This window comes from Apostichopus japonicus, chromosome 1, assembly GCF_037975245.1.
Source record: "Apostichopus japonicus isolate 1M-3 chromosome 1, ASM3797524v1, whole genome shotgun sequence".
Lineage (NCBI taxonomy): Eukaryota > Metazoa > Echinodermata > Holothuroidea > Aspidochirotida > Stichopodidae > Apostichopus > Apostichopus japonicus.
Window position 1 is genome coordinate 4,693,200 of NC_092561.1, and position 21,213 is coordinate 4,714,412.

At 37.4% G+C, this 21,213-nt stretch overlaps 1 protein-coding gene across 1 annotated transcript in view; it reads right to left on the bottom strand.

Annotated features, from left to right (window-relative positions):
* LOC139961129 (IgGFc-binding protein-like) overlaps positions 1-21,213 on the bottom strand; it is an 88,995-nt gene that overhangs the window by 5,067 nt on the left and 62,715 nt on the right. The window contains exons 37-50 of the mRNA XM_071960069.1: positions 19,856-20,058; positions 18,613-18,787; positions 17,402-17,730; positions 16,354-16,512; positions 14,711-14,852; positions 13,424-13,603; positions 12,397-12,602; positions 9,230-9,404; positions 8,014-8,315; positions 6,773-6,928; positions 6,199-6,328; positions 4,592-4,765; positions 2,914-3,116; positions 922-1,236 (exon numbers count right to left, since the gene is read on the bottom strand). Of these exons, the coding sequence (XP_071816170.1) occupies positions 922-1,236; positions 2,914-3,116; positions 4,592-4,765; positions 6,199-6,328; positions 6,773-6,928; positions 8,014-8,315; positions 9,230-9,404; positions 12,397-12,602; positions 13,424-13,603; positions 14,711-14,852; positions 16,354-16,512; positions 17,402-17,730; positions 18,613-18,787; positions 19,856-20,058 (2,849 nt within the window). The remainder of the gene's footprint in view (positions 1-921; positions 1,237-2,913; positions 3,117-4,591; positions 4,766-6,198; positions 6,329-6,772; positions 6,929-8,013; positions 8,316-9,229; positions 9,405-12,396; positions 12,603-13,423; positions 13,604-14,710; positions 14,853-16,353; positions 16,513-17,401; positions 17,731-18,612; positions 18,788-19,855; positions 20,059-21,213) is intronic.

Consider the following 21,213-nt stretch of genomic DNA (forward strand, 5'->3'; position numbering starts at 1 on the left):
AGTAATGACCAGAGCGATGGATGGTGAACGCTATAACACTACTGATAATAATACATCTAGTTATCAAGCAGGGCAATGTGTAATGACCAGAGCGATGGATGGTGAACGCTATGACACTACTGATAATAATACATCTAGTTATCAAGCAGGGCAATGTGTAATGACCAGAGCGATGGATGGTGAACGCTATAACACTACTGATAATAATACATCTAGTTATCAAGCAGGGCAATGTGTAATGACCAGAGCGATGGATGGTGAACGCTATAACACTACTGATAATAATACATGATAATACATCTAGTTATCAAGCAGGGCCATGTGTAATGACCAGAGCGATGGATGGTGAACGCTATAACACTACTGATAATAATACATCTAGTTATCAAGCAGGGCAATGTGTAATGACCAGAGCGATGGATGGTGAACGCTATGACACTACTGATAATTATACATCTAGTTATCAAGCAGGGCCATGAGTAATGACCAGAGAGATGGATGGTGAACGCTATGACACTACTATGATACATCTAGTTATCAAGCAGGGCCATTAGTAATGACCAGAGCGATGGATGGTGAACGCTATAACACTACTGATAATAATACATCTAGTTATCAAGCAGGGCAATGTGTAATGACCAGAGCGATGGATGGTGAACGCTATGACACTACTGATAATTATACATCTAGTTATCAAGCAGGGCCATAATGACCAGAGCGATGGATGGTGAACGCTATAACACTACTGATAATAATACATCTAGTTATCAAGCAGGGCCATGAGTAATGACCAGACAGATGGATGTCAAACACCATATGAAGGGATATCTCATAAGTATGGCAAAGCAGTCTGTGGTTGCATCGACGGTCATTGAACACTAAGAAAGCATGTAGCCTAATATTTCGGTCGTCAAAACTTACTGTCCAACCACCTCCATCTGTTGTCATGTCACAATAGACCTCCAATGCTCCCCCTGGATAACCATCGGGGTAGATGGTATAAATACCATCCTCTGTGTTACCCGTGAGAAGCAGCTCATAGCAATCCTTCTTGTTTACGGATTCACACGTCTGTCCATCTCCTTCATAGCCCTCGCCACAGTGGCACCTGTGTACACCGTTCCTATCCCCACAGACAGCATGCTCAGAACAGCTGTAATCTCTGTTGGTTTGGATCTCTTTGTTAATGCATTGTTGTTCCACCGAGCATATCTCATCCACAATGAAGGCACCTTCCTGTTTTTGTGATATTGAAGAGAGAAACAACTGCTAGCAAACTGCTTACTGATGCATAATGCATGATGCACAATGCATCATGCATAATGCATGAGTAGGTAAATATATTGGAGGTTATAACATACTATAGTATACTTGAAAGGAATGCTACTAAACCCTTAATGGTTATGTAGGAGCTATTGCAGCAATGGTAATGGCATCAGATATATGGTAAACATGCTCTAATTAATTCTGACATAAGTAAATAAATAACAGAAAAGGTAAGGGCTGGATAGCTCGGCCGATAGAGTGCTGGATTGTAACCCAGAAGTCACTGGTCCAATTCTAGACATAAATATCTTTGCTCATATCCATAAGTTATATTTTTTGAAGGCTACATTGCTTCCTTAATTCTTTGGTATCATATTGGCTATGGTCCACAAATAAAATTATGAAAAGCTCTTACCAACTTGATTTTTTTTGCTTTTGTTTTGATGATAGAATCTTGTCCACAAAATATAGCCCATTTCAAAGAATTACTTCTGCTTTAAAACTGTGGACTCAATGTGCTACATTAGTATATCATTGCAGTCAATATATCCTACTCTTAAGGGATGGGATATGCTGGTGACAGATACAGTGGCGGAGTGTCCGTACAGTCAGAGGGGGCAGATGCCCCCCTGACGGACTCAAATGGACTGCTGGCGCCCTTTTCAGCTTTTTACAACGTTTTACTTATTTGCGATTATTGACTTTTTTTATTGCGCATTCAAATACCTTTTGAAATTTGTCACATATTTTGGGTGTAATTTTCTGACAAAATGGCGATGACACCTATTTATTCTTCGTTTATCTGCAAATTAGCAAGGCCCGGAAAGGGTCATTTCCGGCATTCTAGGGAGTATTTTACTCAAAAAATTTCTGTACGCTCCGCGCCAACCTGTGGTGGCGCTCCGCTTAGAAAGTGTCGAAAGCGCCCCTACTGACCATTCTCGCCCCCTAGACCAACTGGGCAGATAATGTTAATATTTCGCACTGTTAGTTGCAAACAAAATTTAATATCTTGTTCAAGATATACTGTAGTTCATTGAATGTAGTGTATTTTGAATTGTTTAATTAAATTAACACAGTTGGTGGTTTGTGATGTCATCTGGGTAGACGAACCATAAATACTTTAAATTAGTTTGACTAGTGTAATCTTGTTTACGCACTCTGTTCCCTGCTGCTGTAACATTCCTAAATTACTAATATATAATTAAGAAACACAAAGATATTTTAAGCTCAATTGGTCAGAGGACATTATGTCACTCTGCTGTTCCCTGCTGCTGTTACTTTCCTAAATTATTGATATCAAATTAAGGAAAACAAAGATATTTACAGAAAAAAAATATACTTTAAATCTATTTAACATCTGCCAGTGTAACTTAGGGCCTTTAACATGATTAATATAATTAAAACTTCAACTAAAACATTCTTAAACTTTATGCGATAGAAGTTAACATAACTCTAATATTCCATAGAATTTTACTTACCTCTAATATTCCATAGAAGTTCCTTACCTCTAATATTCCATAGAAGTTTATTTACCTCTAATATTCCATAGAAGTTTACTTACCAGTAATATTCCATAGAATTTTACTTACCTCTAATATTCCATAGAAGTTACTTACCTCTAATATTCCATAGAAGTTAACTTACCTCTAGTATTCCATAGCCCTCGAGGAAACAATCACATTGGTTTTTTCTGACACACTTTCCACTTTTCAGAACGGAACCAAAGTTACAAACACAAGTCTCAATGCAGGTATGAATAGATGTTTGCTTGGCTTCTAAGTCTGTGCAACTTGATTGGATAGCTGGAGCACATGATGAATATGTTGTTTTCCTAGGACACAGGGCTCCTTACCAGAAACCGGACATGAAATGAGACGAGAGATGTATTTCACTTATGAAATGTAACCTTTCTGTTTTTGTCCTTCTCCAGTTTATTCCCTACCCCTCCCATAATCCTCCCTTTGTCCTTCTACCTCTCTTCTTCCCCTGCTGGTTTCTTTCTTCTCCCCATCCCTTGTCTATACTAATCCCTTTACATATATCTCTTTGTATTCACCGTGATCTTTAACCTGTCTGTATTCTGTGCGTGTTTTTGTCCCTTCTGTTACTGTTACTTATCATTTAGCCTTTGAGAAGATCTTACTATGATCGAAACGTCAGGCCAACTTACTTTTACACACTTATGAAATGTAATAAACATGCAGCTTTGGATCACTTTCCACTTGTTTTAAACTGATATAAATGAAGTTAAAGTACATAAGAGTAACTCTCTAAAAATTACTTCTTTTGGCTAAAATGTTGTAATCAGCTGATAACAGGCCAACCATTTCCTGACATGATTCTTGTTCCAGCGAGCAAACTTATGTGTCATTCTAATGAAACTTCATACTAGTTTTGAACTAATCCTAAACCTAATAAGGAGTGGTAGCTCAATGATTAACGCCGGTGCCTTCCAATCATAAGATCCCTGGGTTCGAGTCACTCCAAGATTAATGTATGTAGTCCAGTAACAGAGTTGTTGACAATTGACAATTCATAATCATGGACGTTAAATATGAATGTAAGAGACTGACTTCGGTCAGCTTGCGGCTTTGATAGGCCAATGAGGCTTCTTCGCGAGTTCCTGCTCGCAGGAGGATCTAAGATACATACAAACATGGATCCTCAAGTAGTTATTGTTAAATGACTATGCAGCAGATTTATCACTTGAGGAAACCAATAACTTTTCTTTTAGTGTCTTAGGCCTATAGAAAATTGCTGATTCCTACAGTACGCTTTCAAACCTTTCAAGCCCGACAATATGTTTACAAACATACCAATTACCTGCAGTATGCTTACAGACGTATCTAGCACTACAGTATGCTTACAAACAGATCAAGCCCTACAGTATGCTAACAAATGTATCAAGCCCTACAGTATGCTTACAAATGTATCAAGCCCTACAGTATGCTTATAAACAGATCAAACCCTACAGTATGCTTACAAATGTATCAAGCCCTACAGAATATGCTAACAACGTTATCAAGCCCTACAGAATATGCTAACAAACTTTTCAAGCCCTACAGTATGCTTTAAAACATATCAAGCCCTACAGTATGCTTACAAACAGATCAAACCCTACAGTATGCTTACAAATGTATCAAGTCCTACAGAATATGCTAACAAAGTTATCAAGCCCTACAGTATGCCAACTACTACTGTACCTATCCAGCCCAGCACCATATCAACAAATTTTAATCAAGCCCTCGTTGGACTGGTAATTGTTTTATTGATTGTTTGGGCAGCTATTTATATTGCCCTCAATGTAAGAAGCTAGTCTTACCACATGCTGGGATAGTCTGTCTCCAATTATTTAACTGGCCTCCAGCTGCAAGACACTGAGAAGCATAGGATGCAATGTTATCACAAAGAACCTCTTCATCCAAGCAGAAATCATCGATGCAAGTCTTGTAGTGCACATCAGGTAGAATGAAATCATGACAAGCAGCAAACACACCTTTGAAATAAATGTATGCAGCAAATCTTGTGATACATATTTGTACAGGTAAAAATGCAAATAAATTTGTAACATTAACAGTGTTACCAAGTAACCCTTTGTCCATGTCAAACTTGTCCATGTTATACTGTTACCATGTAGCAATAACAGTGTTACCTTGTAACACCTGTCCATGTAACACTGTTACCATGTAACAGTAACAGTGTTACATATGTAACACTTGTCCATGTAATACTGTTACCATGTAACAGTTACAGTGTAACCATGCAACACTTGTCCATGTATAACACTGCTACCACGTAACAGTGTTACCATGTAACACTTGTCCATGTAATACTGTTACCGTGTAACAGTAACATCATTACCATGCAACACTTGTCCATGTAAAAATGTTAGCATGTAACAGTGTTACCATGTAACACTTGTCCATGTAATTAATAAAGCATTTGCCATACAGATTTCAGTGTCTGATATTCCTCTTCCAGTTTGAACAAAATCTTTAACAAGTCAAAAATCTTTAACAAGTCATGTGTCGATCATAAACGACGCAAGAGGTTGCAGAATTATATTTACTATTGAGGTTCATTTCATATGTTATCATGGTTTGTGAAATCATTTGTATCGATATGAAACTGTAACAGCTCATGCTTACATCCACACAACCCCCCCCCCCCCCCTCCCCACACCCCCAAATTGATGCCAGTCACCAAATCAATCAATCCGAACTTTTTCCTCTATCACCAAGAAATTTTGATAGTAGTGCAATATTTAAGTACTGATATCTAGAATTAGAAGATTTTAGTAAACTTCATCACCTGCAGTTTGCTCACTTCTCAAAAATGTAGGCTACCATATTTGCATTTTTGAACCAAATCCTTAATATGATTGTATGATTCATTGCAAATATTATTTATATTATAACTTTGTGAAAATTATTGAATTTATCTGATGTCAGGAGACTGAGTTAGTTACATCACCATGAGAAACCTTAGCCAAATACATATTTTGCAAATTTGAAATAGGTGTATTTAATGTGTACGCTATTGATGTCGCTACAGAGCAAGCTAGTCACAGATTATGAAGGAAGACTGTGTAGCTTTTAGGAAGGGATGACAGTGACAAACAAAAATGGGACACTGTCTGCAATTTTCTGGCATAATGACAATTCAATCTTGTTCACACAACTATCTCTAGAGTTAGGAACACATAATTATTAAGGTGTGAATATTCGACTAGTATCATGGCAGGAACTTTAAGTCCAACCTATGGTATCTCACTAAAATATCCTTCTATAGTTTCATCTGTATAAATGTATACAGGAGCATTGAATACAAACTCACTTCTCATCCATCTGTCCCACCCACCATGCAGTTAGAAAAAGGAACTTATCTGTTCTTCAAAGATAGCCTAGTAATATTTACAGATTAACTCACCATTGGGATCAATAAGACTATAACATTGATCTCTAGCCTCAGAATCATCATCATTACATGGATCAGCATCAGGGGTCCCGTCACATTCACCGATGCTCCATCCAGCGACAAAACCAACAGCATCCGTTGCCTGGGAGAAAGAAGTGAAGATGGCTGATATGACACCTATGAACACTGTTGCAGTAAATAATTTAAAGAAAGAGTTGGAAGTGGGCCTAGTATTGTAAATGACACAAATGATCCTTTCCTTACTGTCTGGTGCCAGTATGAAAACTGTGCATCTCTTAGCTCATTACAGACTTAGAAAGTTTACCCAAACTATGCCAGCTCTGGATTTGATCCAAAAATGTTACATGATAGTTTACTATCATAGGACAATACAATATTACATATAACTGGGCACATCGCATAACATGGTTACTTTCAAGTTGTTACTATAAGTAAAATGTCTATGACCCCTCCTTAACCACCTCCCCCCCCCCCCCCAAAGAAAAAAACCCACAACGTCAAAAACATCCATATCAACTTAATTTTAGAGGTTACACAGGATGCAAATATTTGTTTTCTTAGCTACCTGAGAACCATCTGGCAGGGTAAAGTCGTCTTCTCCATTAGCATTGCAGGTACCACACATTCCGTAAACCTGCTCCCTGAGAGCTGAAGGCACCTTAATGGATGCCACACTGCCTTGACCAAAATATATAGAAATACCAAAGGCTGTGGTGAGAATCTGCAGGATAAAAATTAATATCAATTAAAACTAGAACACAAATTGCTCAGACGGTCAGGTATATTGTAGTCAGCAATTGCATAATAACCCATACGCCCAGCTGACACATCAATAATGACATTAAAGGTATACTGTATTGCCCCAAATACGGTAGATATACAAATATATGGTCACCTTTGGTCCAAATTCTTAAACTTTTTTATTACAACCTTCGAAGTAATTTTCCTCACTGGGACATTTAGTCATCTTGTGTGTTCCTTAAAAATTGTTTGAGAACAATTGGAGAGTTAAGACCTCCAGGGAAGTACTTTTTGAAAACTTCAAGCCATTTATAGCGTGCTATTATTTGGGGCCTATACTGACTACCTTTAAAGCAACTTCCATACACTGGTAGAGATACTTCAAATTATTTTCTAAAGAAGACATACTTGAGCTCTGAATTATCTTCACTATTTTTACAGAATCATAACAATACTATGATTAAGATTATACAACATAGTTGAAGACACCAATTACAGTAAGATAAACTTACAATGCTTATTAGAAAAATGCCTGTGTGCTCATTGCGGAGGTAATAGTTACTGTGTTTACACTAAAACACACTGCATGGCTTAAATGTTACAACAAAAGGCCATATGCCAAGTCTTAATATTTGAAAACTCCATGATATATGTCAACAAAGGACATATTCCAGAGTTAGAAACAATATATATTTTTTTAATCCTGATTAAATTTCAATAATGACATCCTATATCAGTCTGACTGGTTGCATCATGTATAAAAGTCCACAGAGTGTAAAAAGTTAAACTAAAAGCTTGAACACCTCAACCTCTAGTGAAATCACTGAAGTCAAGAATGATGTGTTGATAACATCTACCTGAAAACTGTTTCAAATTGATGTCCTACTACACTAAGTTCTACTTTGTGTTTATACTCTCATATCTGGCAGATAAGAAGGGAAGAAATTCACATAATCTAACATCCCAATTACAATCATCTACACTGAAAAAATAAGCTAGTCAATATTGCCACGGACTAACGTTAAATTAGTCTGTAACTATAGTTACATGTAATCATACACTTACCGAGCTTCCGTCTGGGAGATATATCAGCGTAACTGAGTCATCTTCATAAGACCTCGCCATGGCAACATCATCGACCACTAAAACCCGATCTGCCCGCAGTCTGTACCTGGTCCCTGATAAGTCTAATTCGATAATTGAAGTTGAAGTAGCTGACAAGAATCCAGTTAGAAGGAATGGATCTATTCCTTCTTCACGATTGGTGAGAAGTTTGTACTGACAATCGGCATCATCATGAGGTGAGAAGCTGACATCATCAAAAGTACGAATGTGATGGTGTGTCCAAAGGAAACATTCACAATCAGCTAGAAAAAACCCACAATAATGACAATTAAAACATCACTACATTATGGAAAACAGATTGATTCTCTGGCTAGTTTATATTGACTTCATATGCTAAAAAGTATTTTCCAAATCAATAAGAGAGTAAAATTTTACTCATCACCATGTTTGTAATTTTGGAAAAAACACCCACTGAGACCAGAACCAAAATTTGAAAATAAGTCATGCAGTTACCTGCCAGAATGCACAAATAATGCAAGATCCAAATTGAGCTAATTGTTAAAGTGCATAGAATGACACTAGTGAAATGAAAACTCTATGCCATTGAATGGCATGTAAGTGAAACTTATTTTATACATTGCTTTTTCACAGAAGTGAATGTGTTAAAGATACTTGCCATGCCACAAAATCCAGTGAACCAAAGTATCATACATGTGAAAGATTAAGAACATACTATAAATTGCAATCATTATGTAAGTATAATAGCTATGTCGATGGTCACACAAGTAAAATATAAGCACCACCATTTGGACCGCCATACAAATAAAGGTAAGTTACATGCCATGGATTGCCACGCAAGTGAACAGTAATGAGCTCAACGCCATGGATTGACACACAAGTGAATGGTGAAATGCTAACTGCCATGGATTGCCACAAAAGTGAAATTAAAGCTACATGCCAAGCATTTCCAACCATGGATTGCCACAAAAGTAAAGTATAAGAGCCTTATGCTACAGATTGCCGAACAGGTGAATTAGGTAAGCTTCAATCATGCTATGGAATGCCACACAAGTGTAATGTTATTAAGCTACCATGACATGGACTAAGTTTTTTTTTTGTCATTTCAAATATCTTGTTGAGAAGTAACATCCTTCATTTAATTAAACACATAGTTTTTCCAAAAAGCAATGGATTTATAGTAAACATCTTCCCTTACCAAGATGGCACTCCTGACCGTTACCATCATACCCAGCAGAACAGAAGCAGGCTCTTTTGCCAGATTTGATTTCACATGAAGCCTCCGGAGCACATTGGTAGTCTTCACATTGTAACTCCCCTAGGATGCAAGTACATCGTTGTGAGCAGTCCTCCTTGACATAGACAGAGCCAGGCTAAGGTTGAAAAATAGATGCGTACTCTCAAACCCTTATTTGATGTTATTGTAAAAGAATGTCTTCTTTTACTGTAATACTCAAAGCCACAATCTCTTTTTGATCTACCTCGATAGCTAACTTAAATTCCCTTGTGGTAATTAAATTAGAGTTACATGAAATTTAAACATTACCCAGATCTTGCCTTTAAGAAAATTTGCCCTAGATACCCCAATTTTTTCGAACAAAATGGGATACCCTACCCGACCTACCCAACCAATAGCTCATTACTTTTAAGGAAAAAGTGGGGCACAGGGTATAGGTGTAGAGTATAGGAGTTTTAGCTCAGTGTTTAACGCCGGTGCCTTCCGATCATAAGGTTCCAAGTGAGTCGAGTCACTCCAAGATTAATGTACGTAGTCCAGTTACAGAGTTGTTGACAATTCACAATTCATAATCATGGACGTTGAATATGAATGTAAGAGACTGACTTCGGTCAGCTTGCAGCTTTTATAAGCCAATGAGACTTCTTTGCGAGTTCCTGCTCGCAGGGGGATCTAGAATACATACACACATACATCCTCAAGTAGTAATAGTTCAATGACTATATGCAGTACTGACACTATGTAGCAGATTTATCACTTGAGGAATCCAGTAACTTTTCTTTTAGTGTCTTAGGCCTATAGAAAATAGCTGATTCCTAGAGTACGCTTTCAAACCCTTCAAGCCAGACAATATGCTTACAAACATATCAAGACCTGCAGTATGCTTACAGACGTATCAAGCCCTACAGTATGCTTACAAACGTTGGCTTCTTCACGAGTCCCTGCTTGCAGGAGGATTTAAATTACATACATACATCTAGGATGGATTTTCTTATAGGCAAGATCTGCGTAATGATGATCAATATTCCATTGATAGCTAGGCAATTAGTTATTAAAGTCAAGTGATCAGGAATCCATGTGTAATGTATTAACAGCATGCACTTCCCTCATCAGGATTATATGTGTAAGATACAACTACAACACTCACCTGACCAGGATTTCATGGGTAAGGTAATTACAAGACTCACCTGACCAGGATTCCATGTGTAAGGTATTTACAACACTCACCTGACCAGGAGTTCATATGTGTATAAGGTAGTTACAACACTCACCTGATCTGGATTACATGTGTAAGGATCAAAGTAACATCACTCACCTGACCAGGATTCCATGTGTAAGGTAGTTACAACACTCACCTGACCAGGATTCCATGTGTAAGGTATTTACAACACTCTCCTGACCAGGAATCCATGTGTTAGATAATTACAACACTCACCTGACCAGGATTCCATGTGTAATTATTATTATTATTTATTATTATTATGGATCCTTATATAGCGCAAATACTATAACATATGTATATTCAAATGCGCTTTACATGATGAAGAATAAAACAAAAATAAGTAGAAATAAAAAACAAAAAAATCAAGTTAAATTAAGTTAATAAAAAAGTGGATAAAAGAATATAATAATTACATGATAAACAGTAAAACAAATATATAACAAGAAAACAATTAACGAAATAATAATACATAAAATGAATTCAGATATTATAAGCATTGCAGTATAAATGAGTCTTAAGTTTGGATTTAAACAGGGTAAAACTTTCAATTTTTCTTAAAACCTCAGGGAGTGAATTCCATAAAACTGGCGAAGCATAGCTAAAAGATCTCGGTCCAAATTTTGCAGTTCTTATGTTAGGAACAGTTAAAAGCAGACGGGACGAGGAACGCAACGGTCTAGAGGGAGTGTAAAGAGAAATTAAATCACAAAGGTACTGCGGTGCAATATTGTAAATACATTTAAAAGTGAGTAATAAAATCTTATAAGATATTCTTTCTCTAACTGGAAGCCAATGCAAGTTATGTAGGACGGGTTTTATATGATCATATTTGGAAGTACCCGTTACAAGTCTGGCTGCAGCATTTTGGATTTTCTGAAGTTTATCTATGAGATGTGAAGGTAAGTTACAGTATAATGAATTGCAGTAATCTATGTGTGACGTAACAAATGCATGAACAAGTGATTTACATGAGGTATCATCCAAGTAACTACGAATATGCCAAAGCTTATGAATACTAAAATTTGCTTTTCTACACACATTTGCAACATGTAAGTCAAGTGAAAGACTTTTATCAAAAATAATACCCAAATTACGAACCTTATCAACTGTATGAATTGTTGCCGCCCCCACTTGAAAAGAAAAATCAGGAAGTTTAGCCAATTGTTGCTTTGAACCTATGACTATCAATTCAGTTTTTGTATCATTTAGTTTAAGATTATTCGTTAAAAACCAGCGACGTGCTTCAGCCACACAATTTTCCATTGCAGAAATTGCCTGTGTAAGGTAGCTGTTACAACACTCACCTGACCAGGATTCCATGTGTAAGGTAGTTACAATACTCACCTGACCAGGATTCCATGTATAAGGTAGTTACAATACTCACCTGACCAGGAATCCATGTGTTAGGTAGTTACATCACTCACCTGGCCAGGATTCCATGTGTTAGGTAGTTACAATACTCACCTGACCAGGATTCCATGTGTAAGGTAGTTACAACACTCACCTGACCAGGATTCCATGTGTAAGGTAGTTACAATACTCACCTGACCAGGATTCCATGTGTAAGGTAGTTACAACACTCACCTGACCAGGAGTCCATGTGTAAGGTAGTTACAACACTCACCTGACCAGGATTCCATGTGTAAGGTAGCTGTTACAATACTCACCTGATCAGGATTCCATGTGTAAGGTAGCTGTTACAATTCTCACCTGACCAGGATTCCATGTGTAAGATAGTTACAGCACTCTCCTGACTAGATTTCCATGTATATATGAGGTAATTACAGCGCTCACCTGCATCAGGATTCCATGTTACAGCACTCTCCTGACACAGTACAGTGAATTACAAAAATATAAGGAAGAGAGAATACAGATCTGCTAATGGATTAACGAAAATGAAGCTTACCGAAATATATCTGCCTTCTGGAGTATCACACCCACATTCTCGTGGTAAGACACATTTGTCTCCGTCAAGAATCTTCCCTTCAGGACAGACACAGGTCTCCACATCTTCAATATCATCACAAGTCACTGGATTTTCTCTTCTAGCACATGTAGGTGGGCAAGCAGGCCCTGAGGCAGTGTACACCATATCAACAGGGCAAGGTGCAGCTATTGAGAACATTCAATGTGGAGTTAACACAGCTTGCTCATAGGTAATATATGTAGAATCTCCCCATGATATGCGATTCAACAGAACCGTTTTTCTTCTCTTTTTCCCCACTAATTTGGCATACACCCTTTGCTTTTCAAAAGAAATTACATCATCTCTGAAGTCTGAATGCTCAATACCACCGTCATCATGCACATATCACAACTACAGCTAAAATTATACATGAAGTTCATAAATGGTTGAGGTTTTAACTATTGGCAAGTTCGCCATTTTGCATGCTTAACATAAAGTAACTTAGAGACGTATTAATGTGGTATACATGAGAAAAAGCAGTCTACTTGATAGCACAATGCACTGGTTTGCATTTGTTTGTTTTTCAAAATGCACCGGGTTTGTATAGTGCATTAGGATATCTGAGCTGTGAATTAAGCAGGTATGAGACCAAGTGTACAATAACTTTTCAAAAACTTCAGGCCAATCCATCTCAGCTCCTGGCTATTGTAAACCAATCTTAACATTGAAAAGTTTTGTAAAATATGTGTTTCTGAACAATTTCATGTTTTTGCCAAAATCTGGCATAGCCTAGCAGTAATGCCTTGGTAAGTTTTCAACGTCTGTAAGCCTCATAGAAATAATTTCTGTAAATAATTTATCATGTTCTCCAAATCTAATGACGTGATTTAGACAAAGCAAAAATTTGCAGCACTTGCTTACAAGATCACATTTTTTTATATGAAATCTCCCAAGCACAAATATTTATCAAGAAATGTTTTGTTCTGATTAGTTATGGGAGGGAAAGAAAAGATGGAGTTTGACTCACAACACTCTGTAATCTGTTCCCACCACTGGCCAGGATTTCCTCCGGCAGTACGACAAGCCTCTGCATAGGCATAAAGTGCAGGACAGAATAGGCCTTTGTCTTCAGTCACACACAGGTCAAATACACAGGAGTCATAAAAAGGAGTTGGATCAACAAATAAATGACAACTTCTGAATGGTCCTACACGGAGAAGAAAAGCATATATTCATCAAGTTCAATCAGATTGTCACATCTAATAGCAGCGTACTCAGAGTCACATCCACCAGTAGCTAGCACACTCAGAATCACATTCATCCAGCGCGCTCTAAGTCACATCAACCGAAAGCGCGCTCAGAGTCACATTCATCCAACGCACTCTAAGTCACATCCACCAACAGCGCACTCTAAGTCAAAATTACAGAGAGTTCAATCAACATCCTTTTGAAAACTCATGCTGGTGGTTCCTCTCTTAAAACGAAGAAAATGTTTGTCCTTTTCTTAAATTAACAGAGCCCTATGAATTCAGCACTTGTATGTTGCTTATTGACCAATGACTATAATTACATTACAAGTTTAAACTCTCCCACTTCATGATACATTGAACAATATTCCAATTCCATACCTATAACTATATCTTAACAAGGGTTGGGATCAATGCAGTTCACTACTGGTTGACAAGGGAGGTGGTACAGTACATCCTTAAAATATTGAAGGTACATCTTAAGGTCATCAGAACTTGCTCACAATGTTAGTTTATGATTAAAACTGTTAGAGGTTTTTTAAAAGTATTTTCCTGCAGTTCTTGTCCTAAAAAAATAGACCTAGAGATGGTATATTGCTAGAATATAGTTAATTACACTGTAGTATCATCACATGGGTAAATAGTGCTAAAGTGGCAGTTGAATATTCCACGACATTTAGGGATTGCTTAATAAGTCGACTTCAAGTTTCATCAGCATGAATAAATAGTGCTAGAGGCTGCATGAGCTGGCATTAAAATTAATCGTTGAAATTTATATTGCATGGTTGACCATTATATGACTCTATAGCATATAATTTTAAATAAATAATAATGATGACCTTTAAAGTTGTATTGGGATTGTGATTAAAAATCTCCAAAACACTGAAAGAAGACCATCTATAAGGAGTGTTGTAGCTCAGTGGTTAACGCCGATGCCTTAATTCCAATCATAAGGTCCCCGGTTTGATTCACACCAAGATAAATGTATGTCGTCCAGCTACAGAGTTCTTGACAATTCATAATCACGTACTAACAAAGTAACAATTTGAAAATATAGAATGATTTACCATCAACTTCCAGAATAAAGCAGTCATCTTCAGCTTCTTGTTTCATGTCTGAATCTTCAGCACATGGATCGGTTCCGGGATCTGGGACACATTCCCCTTCTCCAACAGCCCAAGCATTGCCAAATGTTGAGGCAGACGCAGACTAAAAAATGAAAAAGTCGTTAGACATAGCAATTCTCGTCATGTGCATTTCTTTGTACATGATAACCTGAAATGTTCAGAAGAACATTTAGCTGTGCTTTTAAAATGTATTTGACCATTCAAGATGCCTTGCATAACCACATGGTTTTGTTTTTTTCTCAGAAAATATGATGGAGACTCCAGGACACAAGTTGACACAGGGATCTGTGGCAAACTCTGGCAAGAAATCCAGGGCATGAAATGTGTAAAGAAGCTACAGGAAACAGGATTTTACAAGTTATCTGTGTCTGCCATCAAGTATTACCTTTGAAAATTGATCTCAGATTTTTCATAGCAGTAACGAAAGCTTTTTTAAATATTTTGAAAACCCACGGGTTTCCACATTTTCCCCTGTACACTGTGTGGATGGTATCTCTGTACCTCAATAGTACAGCACTCCCCATTGGTCAACAAATACCTTGATACTAAGATAGAATGCACACCATGTGAATGGTATCTCTATACCCCAATATATACATGGTACAGCACTCCTACTGGTCAACAAGTACCTTCAATACCATCTTCCCTGCATAAAGCAAGTACCTTTGCAGTCCTGAATTGAATATCTACTCGAATTTCTAATGTTAGCCTTACTATATGCTCCTCTGCACAAATTCATGATTAAACGCACAATGGTCAAGCCAAATTTGTCTCCACACAGAAGAAGGAACCAGCCCTTAGAGCAGGGTTTCCTTAACTTTATCCTCCCCACGAACCCCCTGTGGATGTTAGAGTTGTCTACGAACCCCCAACTTTTCGAGACACGATCTGAGTCATTATTATAGGTACAACTTTTGTACATTACTAAATTATATGATATATCAGATATTAGTTCAACAAAAAGTACTCTAGTTTTGACTTTCAGAAACGTATCACGAAGCCCCTGGGATAGACTCACGCACCCCTGGGGGTTCATGCACCCAGTAAGGGAACCCCTGCTTTAGAGCCATCATGCCTGTACATTACTCCTCAAATTCACTCAAGCATTAATAAATTTTACTTGATAGCATAAACTAACCCAAATACTGCCATTAAGATTCATCCTTGAGCGCACCTAATTTATTGACCAGTCACCGGTATGATTGTAAACACTAGTGCTCTAATGGCCAGCACTACGTTCCTGTGTGTGAGGAAAATTTTGGCTTGATCACTGATATAATACACTGAATTAGAGGACCGTTTTTCTATGGACAGGCTTGACCATCATGGACGTTTATCTATATAACTGACACACATTTACACAATGGTTTAATCCATATAACGATCTCAGGATGTAGTCCAGGTCCGTCAATCAGCCTTCATAACCTATTGCCTTTACTTCTCTACAGAGAGGTTGGTTTTGAAGTAAACAAGTTTGTTTATCAATTACCTTGTTCTTATCTGAACATCATTAGAACACACTGGTTTTAAATACCTCACCAAGGTATAGCTACACACTACCACAACAACAAAATGTTATTTACCAGTTCCCCTGATGGCAGGACAAACTCATCAGTTCGATCCTGGTTACAGGTACCACACAATCCACAGAGATGCTCGTAGTAGGCAGAATCCACTTGAACAGTTAGACCAGCGCTAGCATAGGTAAAGACCAACTTCAGACCAAAGTGTGTGATCAACATCTGTGGATGATTTGTGAGAGTGTATGATACATGGCTCATGTGACTATTTCTTTATTACATAGGTATCTTCTTATTTGATTAAACCAGTGTATGGACATTATGTTTACTGATACCATTAAACATTGATATGAGAATTTATATCATAACAGATTTCTCAGTTTTAGATTCGATTCACTCTAATAGCCCATCGTACATTGTAAATACCAATTAACACTCAACTATAGGCAAATGAACAATTTGGTTCTTGCAATGCCATCTACCTGATCAGCCTGAACTTGAATGAGTACTATAATAATAATATTAAATATTACACTTTTTGTTTTAGCAAAGCTAACATAAATGTTTAATAGGGTCTATTACTGTGATCCTTTCTCAATGATAAAACATTTGAAATCCATTCCAATAGTTACAGCAGCATACAGCATTGGTAACCAAATTTAGCAAACATGTGTGAAAAATTCAAAAGAAAATTGCAACTGATTAAGCTGTAGAGGCACCCGCCTAGATTCTGCCATAAAACGAACATTACGTTGTAGGTATTAATCAATAATGTCACCCAGAATTGTTTTTCCAAATTGACAATCATTTCAAAATGTCAAGCTTTCTTGTCATCATTTAAAATTAAAACTTAGTGGTTAGTAAGTTGTGAATGCTATTTGCAGTTTGATGTGAAGCATTGCACTCTTGTCCGTCCGTCTATCCGTCCGTCTGCCAGTCCGTCTCTCCGTCCAGTTATTTATTCATTTAAGCTTTATTTACTTGAGGGTGACTCGGTACGCCAGAGCTTATCTTCTCGAGGCCCTCAGTTACAAAGACAAAAAGAATTATAGTAAACTTTAAACAATAATGGAAAGTGGAGTGACATTTAAGTAAAACTTGTTTGACTTACTATTTTACCAGGTGGTAAGTATGTTATTGTCACATAGTCTGTACCTCCGGTTGTGATGGGTAGTGCTGTTGCAACTCCATTAACTGTCAATGCACCACTGCTGTAGAGTTCATATTCATTGTCTTTGTACTGTAATTTCACTTGTCGTAGGTATGATACTGGAGCTGAAGGTACTGTCTTACGATTCCTACCAAAGACTGTAAACTCTGGTAAGTCGCCATGGTCACAAGTTGTTACTAGGGTGTATTCACAATCACCTTGAAAGTCATATTTTAGGCCATCGAATGTCACGTAATGAGGGTCTCCCCAAATTTGGCAATGACACGGCTCTTAAAAGACAAAAAAGAAATCAAATTAAGTACCACCATCATTATAGTCTTCTTTAGTGTTTCAATTAATACAAAACTCTCTGCTTGTAATAGTTGCATGAGGTCCTGAATGCTACCTCTCAAGTGAGGCTCTCAAAACAGAAGGGATAAGTTCCCAAAGGTCTCAACTGGTATATCTCAAGGGAGGGTCTAACAGCACAAGGGATTGGTAGCCCATGGTCCAGGATGGTGCCTCTCAAGGGAGGGTCTCACAGCAGAAGGGATTAGTAGTTCTCATGGCCGGAAGGTCTCACAGCTTAACGGATTAGTAGCCTTATCTCTGGGATAGTGCATTTCAAGGTTTCACAACAGACGGAATTAGTTGCCTCGGGTCCCTATGGAGGGTCTAACAGTATAAAACATGTGTAACCTGAAGTCCCAGATTTTTTTTACAATGGAAAATTATAATTGAACCTTGAACATTGAACGTTCGTTTTCATGAAATTCTAACAAGAGAAACATTGACAGCGTGCAAAAATTCCAAAGTATCACGTTTTAAGGACAATTAAACCAGCAGATGTAAAAGTAAAGCTTTTTTTAAGGACTAAGAAACAAGACATAGATATGGGATGTTCAACTCACAGTGAGAATAGTTTTTTTTTCTATGTATCAAGTGTCACATACGTCTGTCACCCAATATCCCTTCAATCAGTACTGCACAAAACCATCGTTAAACAATAACATACTATTAATGTATTACCTACGATATGGTTCTAAATGAAAATATAAGTAAATGGATATCATCGGATGGTAACCTTAGCATTTGGTTTAGATATTTAAAATTCACTATACTTTTAAGCACTTTTTACTAGGAACATGTTAATAATGTTGAAAGCAACATACCGTTTGAGCACTCAAATCCATTGAATTTAAACCCTTCCTTACAAAAGCAGCCTCTAACTTCTCCTTCTACTTTGCATTCTTCATCCCCTCTGCAGCCGTAAGCCTCGCATTGTTCTTCGCCATTCACACATGTACAGCGTATAGAGCAATCATCATAAGTATACACCTCATCTTGCTGTACAAGGTGTGAATAAAAAGTTAATGTTAAACAACAAAACATAAGACCCGAAGTTATGCAATTTTACCTTGCTTCAGGATGTCAAAGGAAGAGATACTATTGGACTGCAAACACAAGCATGAAATCTTCAAGTCATAACCTTAGCCTTCTGAAGGATGGTAATGGAAGAGATAGCATTGGTCAAAATACTACAGAGATAAAAAATCCACAAGTTATATAATTTAGCCTGGTAGCCTATATAGAATGTGCAAATAAGAAGCCCCGTAAAGACGACAAACAACCACATGATGAAGATTCACCGTTTTACACAGTTTCGCCCTGATATATCAAATGTAGGTTAAGTAACGCCTTTCTTTGCTTCATCACAAGATGGGTTATACATGAGCTATGTGGCAACTCAAACTAGTTCACTGTTCTTGTATTTTCATATTGTTACTAACCCATCCAGACATTCTTCCGTTCCATATCAATCCATCCTTCCATTCAACCTAAGGCATGCCAGTAACCTTCATGCCATGATCACCTCATTTTACTAACAATTCACTTTCATTCATCAACATTCCACTATGCTGCTGCTCCATTGTTTACTTCTCAGTGGTCGGAACTGAATTTGTAGCTCTTAGTAAGAGCTGCCCTGGCTGCCTGGGTTTAAGGAGGTGACTTATTCTTAAGTAAGATGATTTAGTTGATATTGTAATTTTGCTTTGCTCGAAGAGTGAGAGCTACATTTTACTTTACAATTGAAACTGACAAAATGTTTTCTTCAGTCACCTTTGTATTCTTTGGTTTTATTACCTTTTGAACCTTAGCTGGAGGGCCTTGTAAAAATATTTACAATCACGGGGTTAACATACTAACAAAGACACATGTAGGCACACACCTTCCACCCCACCAGCTTAACGTAAAATCTTGATAGCTTTCAAAAGATGAAATTCTCTTTCCTGAAACAAACATAACTTACACAATACCAACCTCTTCAATTCACATCAGATGCTACTTAGATAAATGACACATTAATAAAGTCACATAACTCACTGGAATAGAAATAATACAATGTTATCATACCGAGATATAGACTCCATTTTGCAAGGTACAACCACAGTTGTAGATGAAAGTACATTTGTCACCATCTAGGACCTGTCCCTCTGGACATTGGCATGTCTCTATACAGGTTTCTGGACACTGAACTGGCCCATCAGGAAGTTCACATGAAGGAGGGCATGCAGAACCACAATCTGTATACTCCAGACCAGCTGGGCATGGCGCAGCTTCAACATCAAAATAAAGCAAGGTACATTAAACCTTACATGTAGGCATTATCCAATTAATACCAAAATGCCTCTCTTTATTGAGACTCATACACAAACAATTACATAAGGATCATATGAAATCACCACATTAAGGAACAAAATTTCAATTTGCTAAATCTTATCACACCAAAATAAGGTTGCAGTGTATTGATATATAATTGATACTAAATATTTTCAATAGCGTCACCATATTAATCAATGTACATGATGCAGCCTGTAATAGTACTACGACTATGGACACATACATGACTGCTCATTAAAAAAGAGAGACCAAATCAAAGCATAACGCTGTTTGTTATTTCTTGTGAAACATGGTTAAATCTGTAACATCTGACGCTGAGATACAATAAATGTCCACTTATTCCTTAGAATATAAACACAGCATTACGATCCTCCCCGCCTAATGCAAGTACCACACCAGTACCCTGTTTTTGCCCAAAAACAGGTGAGATTGAATATTTACCCAAGTGCATGATACCTGCCATATTAAATGCTTTTCTGCACAAATCACGATGAAACTCAGTGTTCTATTTCAGTGGTCAAGCCATATTTGGTTTCACACTGGAAAGTGGTGCTAGCCGTTAGAGCACTTGTGTTTACAAGCATAGGGTGGCTGGTCAACTAATTAGGTGCATTCAAAGATGAATCATAATGGCAGTACTTGGGTAGTTTATACTATGGAATTAAACATTATGAGTGCTCGAGTAAATAGGAGGACTGTTTTTCTATGGGCAGGCTTGACCGTCATGAGCACACTGAGATATATATATGACCACTTATCATATTGGATAATTTAAGCTCACCCACACTGTGATAGATATGTCAATGAATATTGGATAGCATAAATTCACCACACTGAGATAGATACGTCCACTATATTAATTGTATAATATAAACTCACCACAGTGAGATAGATATGTCCACTGATTATTTGATTTATATACACTCACCACGCTGTGGTAGATATGTACACTGATTATTGGATAATATAAACTCACCAGGCTGTGGTAGATATGTACACTGATTATTGGATAATATAAACTCACCACCCTGAGATAGATATGTCCACTGACTGATTGTGTAATAAAAACTCACCACACTGAGATGGATATG